Raw genomic sequence first — 16522 nt, 5'->3', positions numbered from 1 at the left:
GAAAAATTGACAACAATTGGCATGTCTTCTTTATATTGCCATGCTACTGGATGTGTATACTACATCATATTTAAAACATTATTTATGAGCAGTCCAAGAGAAGCACTTTTTCTCTTCAGGCCATACCTGATAGTCAGCTATTGTTTACTGATTCTTTCTCTGCTATTTGTGGGTTAGAGCATGCTGTAACAGAAAACCCCTGTAGCCTCCTCAAGTTCAAACCCTCTCTCTCTCTCTTTGACCATCACTATCATGGTAACAGCTTGTACAATAACTTGCCTGTTTAGAAAGCCAGCTCATGGCAAAGTTCTTCGCAAGTTGGCTGTTAGAGGGCTTTTGGATGCCACATGTGACTGGTGCTGTATGTGTGTTGCACAACTTGGAGCTTCTCCACGAGGAGGGAAAATCCTAGAGGGAACACTAATTTGGCTGATTAGAGCCCATAATAGCCCTGATTGAACTGCATATTCTAAAGCAGATAAGACTGGCCATATAAGGCTTTAAATGCAAAGCAATAGGTTGGCTACCAATTTGATAAATCTATTAATTAAAAAAAAGCATCGACCTCTTAATTTTAGGGCAAAATTATTATTATTTAAGCGATGAACGAGTCCTTGCACATGAATAATGGGCATCGATGTGGGCTATGTGGGGAAGTGCATGCACATTGGAGACTAGCAAACTAGTAAACTAAGCAAAATCATTACAGCAATGAGAACAAGGTTTGAATATCAGAGGACGAAAGAGAGGATGTATATGTCTTTTGAGAGGTGGTCCTGAGCTCAAGTCGCATATTGCCCCATTTGTGATCATCAGTAGGCTACTCACATTTATATAGAATGATTTAAGCAGAAAAAACGTTTACATTATTTGTAATCTTCTCTTGCTGCAAATCCCAAATAATTTCCCAATTTTGGATCAATAAAGTACCTATCTATCTATTTATCTATCTAAATGTATCTTTCTTGAGTTTTAGTAGCCTACTACTAATGTAATTTAGAAATAAAGTGCTTAAGGTTTCCGTTTTACTTGCTACATGTTAAGCATTTGATACAGTAATATTGTAGTATTTATTAATGCAAATTGATGTGGAGAATGACACATGAGCATGACCTAAGCTTTTATTTTGAAGAAGAATCTCTCCGGAAAGCCTGAAGTCACGCCTCTGTGATGACGTCATTGCGTCAGTGCGGAAGTACTCTGACTCTTGCACATGGTGAAAATGGCTGCGAATGAGGAAAAACAACAGGGGCACAGACCCGGCGTATTTAAACAGAAAAATAAAGGCCACAAACATGGCAAGCACCGGACGAAAGGTGAAATTGAGAGAGAAAACAAAGGTAAGCTGTGTTCCGTTACAAAGTGTTACTTAACGGGCGCTGTTTGCTTGTGACTGTGCCCACGACTCTGCAAGCACACGTGTTGAGTCTTCTTGCGCATTTTATAGGGGGCGTCATATGAGAAGTTCATCAACACTTCTTTGTAAGAAATCGAGTTAAAAACCCACCGTTTCTCGCGTCCCGCTTGACGTTGCTAACTAATCTGCGTACATATTTCTCCAAATGACCCGTGACCTTATAAAGCATGGGGCGACCAATCAGAGCTCCCAGACATGCGTTTTTTTTAGTAGTAGTTTTTTAGAAGTAGAAACTGCCCACGGTCCCATGGACCGGAAGTAGATGGGCGTGACTTCGCCACTCACCATGATCATCTTTAGAAAACAGCACGCAAGTTAACAGGATCATAAGATTCATAACATAATGAATTACATGTTATAAAACGAGATGTCTCTAAGGTCTCCTCTAATAACTCTTAGGCATCGATAAAGCTCAATAAACATGGTATTGTTCATATATTTGTTACATTAGGGAGAGTAAAAGCAAGTATTAGTAAGATAACATTCTTTTATTTTGATCATCACATAATTTAATTTTAGACTATATATACAATGCCATCCAGAAAATTGGGTAGCTATCATGTGTATGTGAATCTGACAGCCTACATAAACATACACAATGTTTGATGATATGCTATTTCAAAGCTATAGCTATGCTCAAAGGCATAGTTAAGGATTTTTGACATATAGGGGTTTGAGTTACACGCAGTAAAGAGGAACATGGACATTATTATTTTATGTATTTAAGTACAGATGATCCAATTGAACAGAGAGTATGTCTGATATAATTGAACCACAGTAGGTGGGACAACTCACTTTTTAAATTGTCAGAATATTGTTTAGTTCCCAACAACATAGCACAATGACAAATCAAAGTATGGCTTGAACATATGCATTAAATAAATATTACTTAGAATTGAAGAAAAAAAGTCTAACCAGTCTTTGCTGCAGGGCTCCAAACTAGACAGGTGTTATTGATATATCGCCCGTCCAGCAGCTAAGATATTGGAAACATGTATCATAACCTCAACGGCCGATAGAAAGTCATGTCAATATCTTGTTTGCCCTATTCACATATCTCCAGCAACAGCTTATAGTTACATTAAAGGTTTTCCTCAAAGGACACCCACTTGGAATGTCAATGGTAGTTTAAGAGATTAAATAGTTATTTTTTTCAAAAAGTAATTTTTTGCCGTTTGCCAAATTTTAAATCAGCCTTCAATATGTGTTATGAGGAGTTGAGGCCTTTTTTGCGATTTGTGTTTTGCTCAATAAAACATCCACACCAGTTATATCCTCACAGTAATAAATACTTCTGTCTTTCAGGTAGAGTATCAGTGACGGCCCTTACTAAAAAACAGAGGAAGGAGCATAAGAGGATGGACAGAAGGAACAAAGCCAACCAGCTTCGCAAGAATAAGAAAGACATGGTAATTTTTTATTTCAAATAAAGAAAAGTCTTCTTTTGAATTCCTAATTGTTGCAGCACAGTTTCACCGCTCATATATTTTTAGGTCCTAACAGAAAAGCGCCGTCTAGGCACAAGGGACGGTCCTCCTCACCTGGTTGCCGTGGTGTCTCTCCATGGTGGAATCGATGCTGGGACTGTTACCAAACTACTACGTGGGGAGGGGGCCGGGGGTGTCGGACTTCAGGAGCGGTGCATCAGTGGAGTCACTGACAGTTTTGGGATGCTTCTGCCTCGTTTTAAGCAAAGGTTCAACTTTCTGAGCATCAGCACGGGTCAGTATCAAGTGATATGGAAAACTGATTACAAAGAACGAAAGTGCAATGTGTTACGAGTTTAAAAGCAGTTAATTTATGCATTAACAGTGTTGCAGACCACAGTGATGCGACTTCAACCTTTTATTTTGATTCATGTTGTGATTAGTTTTTCAAATATAACATCAAAACAACATAGACAAAAGAAAAAACAGTCAGACAAAAGCACAGTCCAGCACTTTGGATGATACGATGTATACACTGTTAATGTAAATCTATATTTAACGAGCAAATTAAGACAAGTGTTTAAAGATTGTATCATGCATAGGCCTTTCATTTACGAGTTTGTCTTTATTTTGGTCACTGCTGTTCCATTCTGAAGCTTCTCTAATGTTTTTTGTTGGACAGCTGACATACACTCCCTGCTGGATGTGGCAAAGATTGCAGATAGCCTTGTATTTGTACTGGACTCTGATGAAGGTTGGGACAACTATGGAGAATACTGTCTCTCCTGCCTCTTTGCCCAGGGCCTTCCTAGTCATGGTGGGTATAAATCTGAACACACTGCCGGAAGTGTTTAGACTCCTTTATTGACACTTGTATAGACTTTTGTTGAAGCCCATTATATACATTATTTCAGCTTTTTATGGTGTACATTTTCTAAGTTTTCCTCTCTGTTCCTACATTTGCCCCGTGTAGCACTGGTGTGTCAGGGTGTGTCTGAACTTTCTGTGAAGAAAAAGGTTGAGTCCAAGAGAGCTCTGTCGAAAATCACAGAGATCCGTTTCCCTGATGAGCGTATCTACCCTTTGGATTCGGAGCAGGATGGCACTCTACTTCTCAGACACCTGGGCACTCAGAGACAGAGAAAGCTCGGTTTCCGCTCCAGACGTGCCCATCTTTTGGCTCAGAAAGTGTCTTTTACGGCAAACAGCCCTGCTGAGGGGACAGGTGGTGGACCCACTGGCCTGGGCACACTCTGTGTCTCTGGGTACGTCCGTGGTTGTCCTCTACAAGTTAACAGACTGGTGCACATCACTGGATATGGAGACTTTCAGATCAGTCAGATTGATGCACCATCAGACCCTCTTCCCCTCATCTTAACAGCAACCAGACCTGCAAAGCCTGGCAAGGAAGGAGACTTTGACATGCAGGTAGGTGAAGAGAAATCAAACAGCTAGAGCTGAAACCTTCTATTGGGTTGGTTCATTTATTGGACAACATGCTCTAGAAAAATGACCGTTGTTGGTGTTGCTTTCAAGGCAAATGTGTTTTATATCCATTATATGTGGGAGCATATCAGAATTGTCATATTTCACTAGTTTGGTCTATTAGACTCATTTGTTTGTCTAAATTATGTAACTGCAACCGTATTCATTCACTATTTTTGGAAATCAGGAGAATAGGCAGGTGCAGCCTTGATGGCTCCGAGTCAGTTGTTATCCGTTAGTTCGTAAATAATATGTTTAAAACATAATTCGAATTGCTGCAATTTGCAGCTCCCTGCCAGTGACAGCTGGTTGACGTGTAGGGGAGGGATTTCTGTTTCTGTTCTAAGATTTTGTTACTACACTCCTAGACAAATAACAATAAATACCATGTGAGCCACAACACATTTTGTTTTTTTTGCATACAAATGGAGTGCACAAAAATGTGCACTTTTAACTTTCTTACCATGCAGCAATAACGTAACCTTGAAAACAATTACCGCAGTCATGTTATCGATTATAACACTAAGCAAGGTGTCATATTTTCAAATCGTTAATGAATTTAAAGAGCAGCTGGACTAAAAAAAAAAAAAAAATGTAAACCTGATTACTACTCGTAAAAAATCTGTTAAATGGTTTGGTATGTTTTTAAATGCATAACTTGACTTTTAACACTTTGTAATGGTCAATTAGTTTAATCTTTACATTTCCACTTTACCTCAATCATCTCTGTTTCCTACAGGATGGAGGTGAGGAGGAGGCCCCAGTGAGGGTGCTCATGAAAGCGGACCCCTCCAGCAGGGAGAGTCTGCAGGCGGAGGCTGAGGTGGACCCCATGGAAGGAGAGCAGACCTGGCCAACAGACTCGGAGCTCCTGGAAGCTGAAGGTGCGCAAACAGAATGTACACATTGTTGCTGTTAGAGCAATCACAATTGTTGTTGTAATGCGACTAGCACCAAATGATGCTGATGATAGAGTTCACCTTTCCACGACTTGACAACTTTAAATAATTTCTGGCTAACAGAAATGACGTGTACTGAAATGCCCTCCTTGATTAAAAGTGTGGAGAATAAAAAAGAAATTGCTTTATACAATGAAACCCCAATAAACAGGACTACATTGTTTTCACTTTTTAGAGGCCAGGAAGAGCAAGCGTGTGATGAAGGTCCCTAAAGGAACATCAGACTACCAGGCCTCCTGGATTGTTGATGAAGAGAAGGAGAATAATGGAGAGATAGACAAAGAGAGCAGTGAAGAGGACGACGATGACGACGACATGTTGGACGAGGCAATGGAGGATGAGGACAATGTTTCTCAGGTAAACATTCAAAGTCTTTTTTTAAGCATTTACCTGAGACACAGGAGAAATGAGTGGAAGAGATGCATGATCCGTTTCTGAGGCTACATCCACACTTCAACAATCTGCATACACAAGCGTTTAAACAATAATATAACATTTATGAAAAATATAACCTAATTGACGAAATTGTTAATTCATCAAATGTATTATCAATAAACAGTTTCAGAACAAGGTTTTTTAGCTGCTTCTAGTTGTCATAGCAACTGTGCAGTTGCAGTCACAGTGGTATTTAATGGAGGATGATGAGGACAGTGATCCGAGGAAGAGCAGTCAGTGGCAGTGGTTCCGGGGCTCGGTGCATACGTGACCTGCCGTCTACACACCTCCTCACTGAGAGGCACTGTTTGTTTTCTCAGTGTCTGTCTCTGGCCTGCAGTGCCAGGCTATACAACAATAGTGTTTGTAGCAGGAGTCCCGAGAGAAACCTCCTGTCTTCCTGTCCTGTGAACAGAACTTCCCGTCTGGACGGAGGGAGGGGACGACCATTTATTTATTTCCAGCTCTGCTTGAAAAGACGTCGGGGGAAACTCTCCTTATCCAATGGGTTTATTACGATCTGTGATTGTTATTAGCATGTGTTTGAGGTCAATTTCAACGCACAGGAATACTTATTTAGGAGAGCGTAACAATAGGGAAAAGGGTACTTCAAATGATAATGATTATTATCATTGCAGCGGGGATGTTGGAAAGGTCATGAATCAACCTCATGCTGGGTGTTTCCCCCCCATGTGTCTGGCTCTGCCTGTAATCTACAAGTTGAGGAAGGACTTTAAAGAATGTCGTTTTTGATGATTCATTTCCTTACACAAAGGTAATGCTCACAGAAGTTGAATTTTACATATTGTAAGAATGAATGACTAGATGTAGTGAAGACACTCCATTGAAGGCACATTGGGAACAACGCAACATTTAAATATATGCAAACCAGGGGTTCCTGTACTTTGCCTACTCCTTATCACATTCACACATACAAACACAAAACATATTGCTATATTGTGACCGAGTCAGTCTTGTTTATGTTTGGCTGTAATACAATTGCTATACTTAGAGTCTCTTTGAGTGAACTTGTGTTCCACCATGTACGTCTGGCCATTGTTCGGATAATATCGAGGCTGCAATTTTAGACAAAATGGGGAAGCGAAAAGCTGCCTTGATGAATTAGGGGAAAAAATGGTGTATGTATAAAAATTGCTTTTTAATGGTAGTGTAACAAAACGATTAAATATGCAGAACAGCAAAGAAACAAGTTCCAATATGTCTCGACTCGATTAAGTACTGTCTGTGCAAGAGAATTAAAAAATGAACTTATTTGAGGTTATGTCTCAAAGATAAAGATAAATCGTGCCTGTTGTTATCTGGTGATCCAAATTATTATTATTTCTTTCCAGGTTATTAGATATATCCAGTATAACTATGAGATGGCTGCCTCCACCAAAACACAAGGGGTTATGAAGAGAGTCAGACAGGATGCGCATTGTTTTAGTTTAGTGTGATCCTTTTAAAACCAGAAACTACAGTGTGTCACACAATGTCACAAAGATACTTTACATTATGGCAATAGTCAGATTTAGGGAACAGGGAAGATATTGCATATTGAAGCTAATTGTACTTTATTGTCTCTGCTCAGGATCCGGGTTCAGAAGAAGAAGAAGAAGAAGAAGAGGAGGAGGAGGAAGAGGTGTGCGCCGAAGAGCGAACAGGAGTGGATGAGCGATATGATGAGCACATTGATGTGGCGGCAGAGGAAGAAGGCCTTAAACGCTACCGTGAAGCTCGGTCCAATGAAATGTTCCCTGATGAGGTGGACACGCCACTTGACATGCCAGCTAGAATCAGGTCGGTTCTGCTTCTATTATTACAGACTACATACAGGACTGTCTCAGAAAATTAGAATATTGTGATAAAGTTCTTTATTTTCTGTAATGCAATTTAAAAAAAACAAAAATGTCATACATTCTGGATTCATTACAAATCAACTGAAATATTGCAAGCCTTTTATTATTTTAATATTGCTGATTATGGCATACAGCTTAAGAAAACTCAAATATCCTATCTCTAAATATTAGAATATCATGAAAAAGTATACTAGTAGGGTGTTCAACGAATCACTTGAATCGTCTAATTAACTCGAAACACCTGCAAGGGTTTCCTGAGCCTTGAAAAACACTCAGCTTGGTTCAGTAAACTAAATCACAAGTATGGGGAAGACTGCTGATCTGACTGCTGTCCAGAGGACCGTCATTGACACCCTCCATCAGGAGGGTAAGACACAAAAAGAAATTTCTCAAAGAGCAAGCTGTTCACAGAGTGCAGTTTCAAAGCACATCCACAAAAAGTCTGTTGGAAGGGGGAAATGTGGCAGGAAACGCTGCACAACCAAGAGAGATGACCGCAGCCTTAACAGCATTGTGAAGAAGAGTCGCTTCCAGAATTTGGGGGAGCTTCAAAGACAGTGGACTGAAGCTGGAGTCCAGGTATCAAAAGTCACTGTTCACAGACGTGTCCGGGAAATGGGCTACAATAGCCGTATTCCCATGGTCAAGCCACTTCTGAACTCAAGACAACGGAAGAGGCGTCTGACTTGGGCTAAGGAAAAGAAGCACTGGACAGTTGCACAGTGGTCCAAAGTCCTCTTTTCAGACGAAAGCAAGTTTTGTATTTCATTTGGAAGTCAAGGCGCCAGAGTCTGGAGAAAGGCTGGAGAGGAGCAAAATCCAAGTTGCTTGAAATCCAGTGTGAAGTTCCCACAGTCAGCGATGGTTTGGGGAGCCATGTCAGCTGCTGGTGTTGGTCCACTGTGTTTCATCAAGCTCAGAGTAAATGCAGCTGTGTACCAAGAGATTTTAGAGCACTACATGCTTCCGTCTGCTGAAAAGCTCTATGGAGATGAGGAATTCATTTTCCAGCATGATCTGGCACCTGCCCACAGTGCCAAAACCACCAGTAACTGGTGTACTGACCATGGCATTACTGTCCTCGATTGGCCTGCAAATTCCCCTGACCTGAACCCCATAGAGAATATGTGGGGTATTGTGAAGAAGAAGCTGAAAGACACCAGACCCAACAATGCTAATGAGCTAAAGGCCGCTATTGAAGCATCCTGGGCATCCATAACACCTCAGCAATGCCACAGGCTGATTGCCTCCATGCCACGCCGCATTGATGCAGTAATCCGTGCAAAAGGATTCCCAACCAAGTACTGAGTGCATTAATGGACATTTTCAAATGTTTGATTGTGTTTTGCTGTTATAAATCTTTTTTTTTTACTTGGTCTGAGGAACTATTCTAATTTTTTGAGATAGGATTTTTGAGTTTTCTTAAGCTGTATGCCATAATCAGCAATATTAAAATAATAAAAGGCTTGCAATATTTCAGTTGATTTGTAATGAATCCAGAATGTATGACATTTTTGTTTTTTTAATTGCATTACAGAAAATAAAGAACTTTATCACAATATTCTAATTTTCTGAGACAGTCCTGTATACATATGGAAACGTTGTGAATTGATGTATGTATGAAAACGACACTTTTGATAGCATTTACTTTTTGCCGTCCTCTTCCTAGGTTCCAGCGCTATAGGGGCCTGAAAAGTTTCCGCTCCTCACCCTGGGACACCATGGAGAACTTGCCCCTCAACTACTCACGCATCTTCCAGTTTAAGAGCTTTGAACGCACTCGCCACCGCATACTGGCTGAGGCCGCCGCAGAGGAAGAGGGAGCCATGGTAAGAAGAAAAAAATGGATGGCTGTCTTCATTTGTCAATCTTAGACTTGTGGCTTCACTGACTCTTCCCCTTCGGTTTCAGGTGGGCTGGTATGTTACACTACACATCCTTGATGTCCCCTCTTCTGTGATGGAGAGTGTGCAGTCAGGCAAACCTCTGATAATGGTGTCTCTCTTGCCCCACGAACAGAAGGTTCGATCCACTGTCTGTCCATGTGAGCCAAAGTCACTGTTGCACTTCAGTTTGATTGTAATTGACTTTTATGACCTTCTATGCACAGATGTCGGTGATGCACCTCTTGGTGAGGAGACACCCCAGCAACACAGAGCCCATCAAATCGAAAGAGGAGCTGGTGTTCCACTGTGGATTTCGGAGGTTCAGGGCTTCTCCTATCTTCTCCCAGCACACTTCAGGTAGAACACCTATTAATCGAGCAAACTGTGACAGCTTGAATCTCCTCTTGATGATTGCAACAATACATTAATGAAAAGAACTGGAAGCTACACAAAATCTATTACTATTGACTGGGCTTCAACATTTTATTTAATACATTTACTAGAGCCAGCTGGAGATAATGAACGTGATTTTGGTATTATAGAAACTTAGTGATACACGTATCCAAAAAAGCATATATCCAGTTACATGGCAACATGTTGTCTTAATCATTTGTAGTTCCAAAGCATTGGGAAATGAGCTGTTTCTTTAATTCAAAACTTTATGTGCAGAGTAATGTAGAAGCAGGTGGACAAAAACATATTCATCTACAGTAGTGAATGAGTTATTTAGTGTTAAACTGGGCTCTGCTCTTCTCTAGCTGATAAGCATAAGATGGAGCGCTTCCTACGGCCAGATGCCCCCACCGTGGTGTCGGTGTACGCTCCCATTACCTTCAACCCCGCGGGAGTCCTGCTCTTCAAACAAAAGAATGATGGTGAGATGAACATTTATAAGTATAGTTAAATGATAAGTAGATAACATTTGTGGTCTGTTAGTCCTGATTTTTTACCATTTAGATAATCTATTCTGGTGTTTGTGTGTCTTTTTCAGGCATCCAGGACTTGGTGGCTACAGGCAGCCTCCTCAGCTGTGACCCTCAGCGTGTAATGCTGAAGAGGATTGTACTGAGCGGACACCCGTTCAAAATAAACAAGCGCTCAGCTACGGTCCGTTACATGCTCTTCAACAGGGGTAAGATGACATTTGGATACTTTTATTCTTACTACAAAATATAGCTTCTGATTGACTTCCTTGTGTCTTGAAGCTTCATGGTGAATTCTTTTTTCTGTTACAGAGGATATAATGTGGTTCAAGCCAGTTGAGCTGCGGACAAAGTGGGGAAGGAGAGGCCACATCAAAGAGGCTTTGGGTGAGAACATAACAAAAAAAAAATTACTTTTCAGTTGAAGCAATGTGTTAATGTTAGAAGTTTAACAATTCTAACTGTCATGTTTTATCTTTTCAGGAACACATGGTCACATGAAGTGTGTATTTGATAATCAAATGCGCTCGCAAGACACTCTCCTGATGAATTTGTACAAGAGAGTGTATCCTCGCTGGACCTATGACCCCTATGTGCCCTCTTCGTTAACCTGGTTCAAGAGAGAGATCATCGTGGATATGGACGACTTGGAAATGGAATAGTGCATGATAACGCAAGAAAGACACAATGTACTAACGGCAATACCTTATATCTGTGTGATCGCATGACCTTTTCAAAAAAGTGTAATGTGTATTAAAACGTTGGATTCAAAGTGTCTACTTGTTAATGTTTTTCTATTTTACTAAGCAAGCTCTAACTTGCTGCATGAGTCTGTTTCAGCCACTAGATGGCAGTAATGAACAAGTATTCAGAACGTTTCTTCACTACTCTTATGAGCAACTTCAACTTTGTTTAAAATGGTTCAAAAATCTGTGACTGTGTTGAAGGCTTCAGGATGAAATGAGTGCCGTTTCCACAGCTACTGGCAGCACATTAGGATGTTTTACATGTATCAAGCCTATAACAAAGACAAGTCATGACGATTTGGCTTTATGTCCAATACAACCCAAAGATACCAATTGGAAAAACATAACAACAATACAAGTTGTTCATATCTGATAATAATTGTGGAAAAAACCTAAAAGTACTTCTCAAACCGAAATCCTTGCCTATCCATGTAAATGACTGAAAAGTGGCATTTAAAGGCCATGACAAATAGCATCTGTAAGATTTATTTTTTTATATTTTATTTGACCAAAAACATGAATCAGTTGACTTAAAACAAGAATACCTAATCCCCAGTCTCAGAATGAATTTGATATCATATGAAGCTACCACAAAGCACACAATTCAAAAATCCCAAACCGTCTCAGCTATTTTAGGCCACATGGCACCACCAACATTACGTCGGTCTGAGGGCAAGAGAACAGCTTTACAAGCAATTATTCTCCAAACACTGCTAGATATTCCTGTATACTGTGATTCATTGAGTTTGGTGGTTCGCCTAAACTTGTATGAACAACTTAAAGTCAAATCATATGTAGTATTTATAGTAGTTGTAGTACACTTTTGCTGTTTTCAAACTTAAACTGAAATACTTTGTGTCCTCTCCTGCATCGTGCTTTCCTGCTTAGGAAAACAGTTTTATGAATTGCAGTATATATCATAAAACTGAGCTCTTGCATGCTTGCAGCAACATGATTCATCCTTAGGCTGTGTTGGGACTGCACCACAGAGGCATGCCAATATGTCTGGGAAACCAGAAGGTGAAGACTCTGGGATGGAGAGGAGAACATGATCCAAGAAAACAGGGTAGCAAAAGTTCACTGTGTTAAAAAAAGTTGAAGAAAAAAGATAATACAATCAAAAAAGACTAATGTCTTTATTGCCCATGGGGGGCAAGCAGGGAGCTCTGGACAGTTTTGAGGTAACACTCAATTTATTTCCTACTTTTTTAAACATGTATTCAAGGGCACAGTAACAGTGATGTGAGGCGGAGGGGAGGGGGTGGTGTTCTGCTGGCCACTAGTTCATGGCTAGGGAAGGGGGGTTTCATTACCCCCTTGATGGATAATGCTCTGAATGTAACACAAGTACAAAAATGGTAGTTTAGATGCGCACATTACATTTTTCCCTGACACTATCAATTTGAAACAGATAAACATTTAGGGGACCAACTGCAACGTGGTGAGGCCGAATGCAGCCCATAAGTGAAGTGTGTGTTTGGCAAGGGCCACTGTCAGGAGACATGAACGCTGGTGACTGAGTGCTGCTTGGATCAGGAATGTCTTGTGGTTCCCAGTTCACTGCCACCACACTTAGTTGGCTCCCACTGAAGATATAATGGGTGAGAGAATTTTCCGTTGGATGTGGAAAAGAAACGGAAGGAGAAAAAAGGGGCAGTGGGGGAGTGAGAGATAAGCGAAGAGCCAGTTGATGTTCAGCATGAATAAAACCAGAAGTGGTGGGAGGAAGCAGTCGTAGGAATGTGAATAGGGGGATGCATATAATTTGGAAATTAAAATATAAAGTTAGTGGGTGAGATAGAGAGAAAGAGTGAAATGGAGGAGTGTGAGAGTCGAAGGCGGTGTGGGCGAGGGAGTCGAAGAGCGAGAGAGGCTGGCGTTTATGGATTGCAGATGTGGCGCAATGGGGTTTTTGGCAGGGGCCATGCGAAGCCTGAATCCTGCACTGGCTGGGTGGCACCGGGGTGAGAGGGAGGTCATTGCACCGCAGCACACAGCCCATAAAACACTGAGAGTAGTGGGGGAGAAGAGGGAGAGAATAGGCCTCAAATACTCACTAACCCAGGACTGCAGGGCAGTGAGCACATCACACTTGGGTTTAGGCATGCACAGGCATACCCAAACATCCTGTGTATGTTAAGTCAGGCTCATAATAAAGCCATAAGTTAATGCATGAAGTGGAGGGTTGATAAGCTTATCTCAAATGAGCCATCTGTAGACACCTCCACCATCCATGAAAAATCACACCATCTTCCCTGTTAAAAGGGAATTTTCCACCTCTGTACGCATAAATGCTAAATGCTCACCTTCTACCATTTTCTCTTTCAATAGTTATCATTCCACATCTTTCTTTGGGAAGTAAAAGTGGATTTTGGAATACAGTCACCAGAAATGTTCTTGGCAAACTTACAAATTCCCTCCTTCTGAGGAAATCATTTTGTTTCCCATTCAATACCCAGATCTACTGCAGTGTTCTGATGCTAGAGGACCTTCATGTCCCTGCAGCCATTTGCAGGGTTTTATTGTTTGAAAATGTGAGACTGTTTCACACACTGTGTGCACCTAAAACCAAATGTCTTACATTTAAAGTCCTAATGAAGCTGGCTGGCATCTTTAGATATCCTACAGCACATTCAAGCTGGAGTGAGGGGGTTTTGTCTCCCCCCTCTGGAAGGGAGAGTAATAAACACATAGGAGAGTTGATGCTCCAGGTAACAAAATAAACTCTGTGTACAAAGAAAGGATTGAAGTAACAAAAAGTGCACTGGGGGTAGCAAGCTCACCTTGCAGGCATACATGCATCAGCACGTGAACGTCGCCACATACCACATGGTACAAAACAACTTCTGAATACTTCAAAAATACTAAGAGCTTTCTCTGGCATTGATAGACAGCATTGTGTGAACTGTTTTGGCAATATCTTTAAATGTAACATGTGTTCTTTTAAAGTCCTGCGCTCTAGCTCTAAGACCCATCATTTGACATTATGTACACACTGAAATGATAATGTCTTTGTTTTCATGTACAGTAGTTTACCTTATGTCTGATTCCCTGTAAAAATCAGTGTTCCTTCCACTCTGAGAAAACTGAGCACTGATTTTGTTGCAACATAAAACCAAATGACAACACTACTATTAAATAGAAAAACATACTTTAAAAAGTTTTATTGGAAATGTGATCCTTTGTGCCATTTTGCCAGTAAAAAACCTTGAGGAACATCTCATGCACTCTCCTGTTTGTGTAGGTGCTGTCTGACAATACTTTCGTATTAGGTCAGCTCTGTTTTTCTCTTTCTTTTGTGATATCCTTCCTTCCCTCTCTTGTTCCCCTTTTTCTCCCCCTTAGCCTGGTCCTGACTCCCTGGTTCCTGGGGCCTGGCCAAGGCGTGTGTCCCTGGAGGAGCCAGAGAGGAGATGGAGAGGGGGCAGCAAGGGGGTGCGGAGACCGACTCCAAAACCACAGCTGCAGCAGCTTCTCTTTCCTCCTCCCCTCTCTCCTTTAATGCCTTCCCTCCTTGCCTGGCACCCTCCCCAACCCTGCCATTAATCAGAGGGGATGGGTATTTTTGTGCATGTGTGTTTGTGTTTGAGGGGGAAAGATGCTGACTATGTGAGTCGCCAACTGAGTGTTTATGTGCATCTCTGTGTGCTGATAGAGAGCTGGATGTTTCGGTGCTGATGGTATGGAGACCAGGATCTCACACAAAGCTGCAGAGTTCACCCAGAGAACAAAAGCGGGAGGGAGGGCGGGAGGTTGACAGACAAAAAGCCTGGTGAGCACATTTGGGACTGCCAGTGACTAAAAGGAAGAGGTAGACAGATGATCTGCAGAAGTCTTTTAGCATTTAGACATTTTAAGATGGCCCAAACCTTATTTGTAACGCACTGAAATGGCTTTGATTCAGATACTGCCATTTTGTTGGTGTTGCAACACCACCTGCTCACAAAAGTAAGCTAAGCACAGCAAGTTCATGACCTGACGCGTTCACAAATGACATCAAGTTTCCCTCAAGGTGGCCGCTGCCTCTCCTCTTGCCCTCCATTAGCTCCTGATTATCCAGGTGGGAGTGAAAGACAAAAAATGTCCAACCTGCTCTGCTCTCACCCCCCAACGGGCCTCCCAGAGTGCTTTTCTGCTGACATCACTGCACAGAGACCTGGCAAGCCAATCTCTCCCCTGCTCTACCATTCCCCTCTCCCTGCTTCCTGCCCTGATGATGTCACACACCATATGGTTTTCAGCAAAATCGAGCCGGAAAAGAGATTTAGTCAGCGAAGAGGAGAAGGAGAGAAAAGGAGGAGGGTTGGAATGGGGCACAGGTCGGACACAGAAAACAAAAGGTTCGCTCTACCCCTTGTGTGTACTGTGAGTGGAAGGTAGAGAGGGAGGGGGGGTGAAGGGGAGAGGGGGAATGGCTGCACTGTGTGAGGCTAATGAGGAGAGACCAGGGAGCAGAGACCATGCATCGGACAGCCATGTGCTGCACAGACGCCCGTTGGACTGGCCTACAAACATACGCAGAGATAAACATATTTAATATACTCACACTGTAATGCAAATGTAAGCAGGATTAAGATAACAAGGTAGATAAGGTTATAGTGTGCATTTCTTCTGCGTCTCTTATTCTATATCAATAAATAACTGAGGTAAAGAATTACTTCAATGTTGTTGCAGGTATTTGAGCAGCTCAAAATGTTGTCTGGCTACAATCAATATTTTTACATTAACACTGACTACTACTTGTTTGTGAAAGGGCTTGCTGGCAGTGATAATCCAACAGAGATCTATCACACAACTTTGCACTTCCTCAGCTTTAAGAAGTGTTTTAGCATCTTTCATCTCATTGTTTGGCTTTTCTGGCAGCAACGTTACGGTTTTGGCTCAGTCTTACTGCTCTCACCACCAGCAACATTTTTGGACACAGCAAGAAGTTGTTTTCAGCACAAAAGCTCTACAGACCAGTTGTTGCCTACCTGCTCAGCACCAAACACTACACAGATAAGAGTTAATGACTATCTTGTGAACGCACTGGAGCGTTTAGCAGCTAATGAGCAGATTTCCCTGAGGAGCAGAGAGAACATTGGACTTAAGATAAGATAATCCTTTATTGATCCCAGGAGGAGAAAATCTGGTGTTTCGGCAACAGAAATTAGAAGAGATAAACAGAGTAGTAAATAAAGAGATAAAAGACAAGTATAAAAGAGCTATCCAAGAATGAACTGTACACGAGCATTTAAAAACCAAGTTATGAGGTAAGTTACATTTAGGCCAGGAGGACCAAAACACAACTCCAGTTGCCTTATCAGCTTAAAATGTGTCATCCAGTGCAGTGTTTACTAACAGAAACAGCAGTCCTTATTCCTCTGTTTTGAAAAGTCAAACTTT

General features: G+C 41.5%; 1 protein-coding gene across 1 annotated transcript; it reads left to right on the top strand.

Annotated features, from left to right (window-relative positions):
• Window positions 1-1173: 1173 nt before the first annotated feature.
• tsr1 (TSR1 ribosome maturation factor) lies at window positions 1174-11163 on the top strand. The gene is made up of 15 exons (XM_079679212.1): window positions 1174-1340; window positions 2723-2826; window positions 2911-3139; window positions 3527-3661; window positions 3818-4272; window positions 5069-5213; window positions 5464-5645; window positions 7315-7523; window positions 9252-9411; window positions 9494-9604; window positions 9693-9825; window positions 10227-10343; window positions 10460-10600; window positions 10704-10778; window positions 10875-11163. Exons 1-15 carry the CDS (start codon window positions 1214-1216, stop codon window positions 11051-11053), a joined length of 2502 nt encoding a protein of 833 aa, XP_079535338.1. The 5' UTR covers window positions 1174-1213; the 3' UTR covers window positions 11054-11163.
• Window positions 11164-16522: the final 5359 nt, after the last annotated feature.

This window comes from Notothenia rossii, assembly GCF_949606895.1.
Source record: "Notothenia rossii genome assembly, chromosome: 4".
In the NCBI taxonomy this organism is placed as follows: domain Eukaryota; kingdom Metazoa; phylum Chordata; class Actinopteri; order Perciformes; family Nototheniidae; genus Notothenia; species Notothenia rossii.
This window is presented reverse-complemented; position numbering and strand designations above follow the sequence as displayed.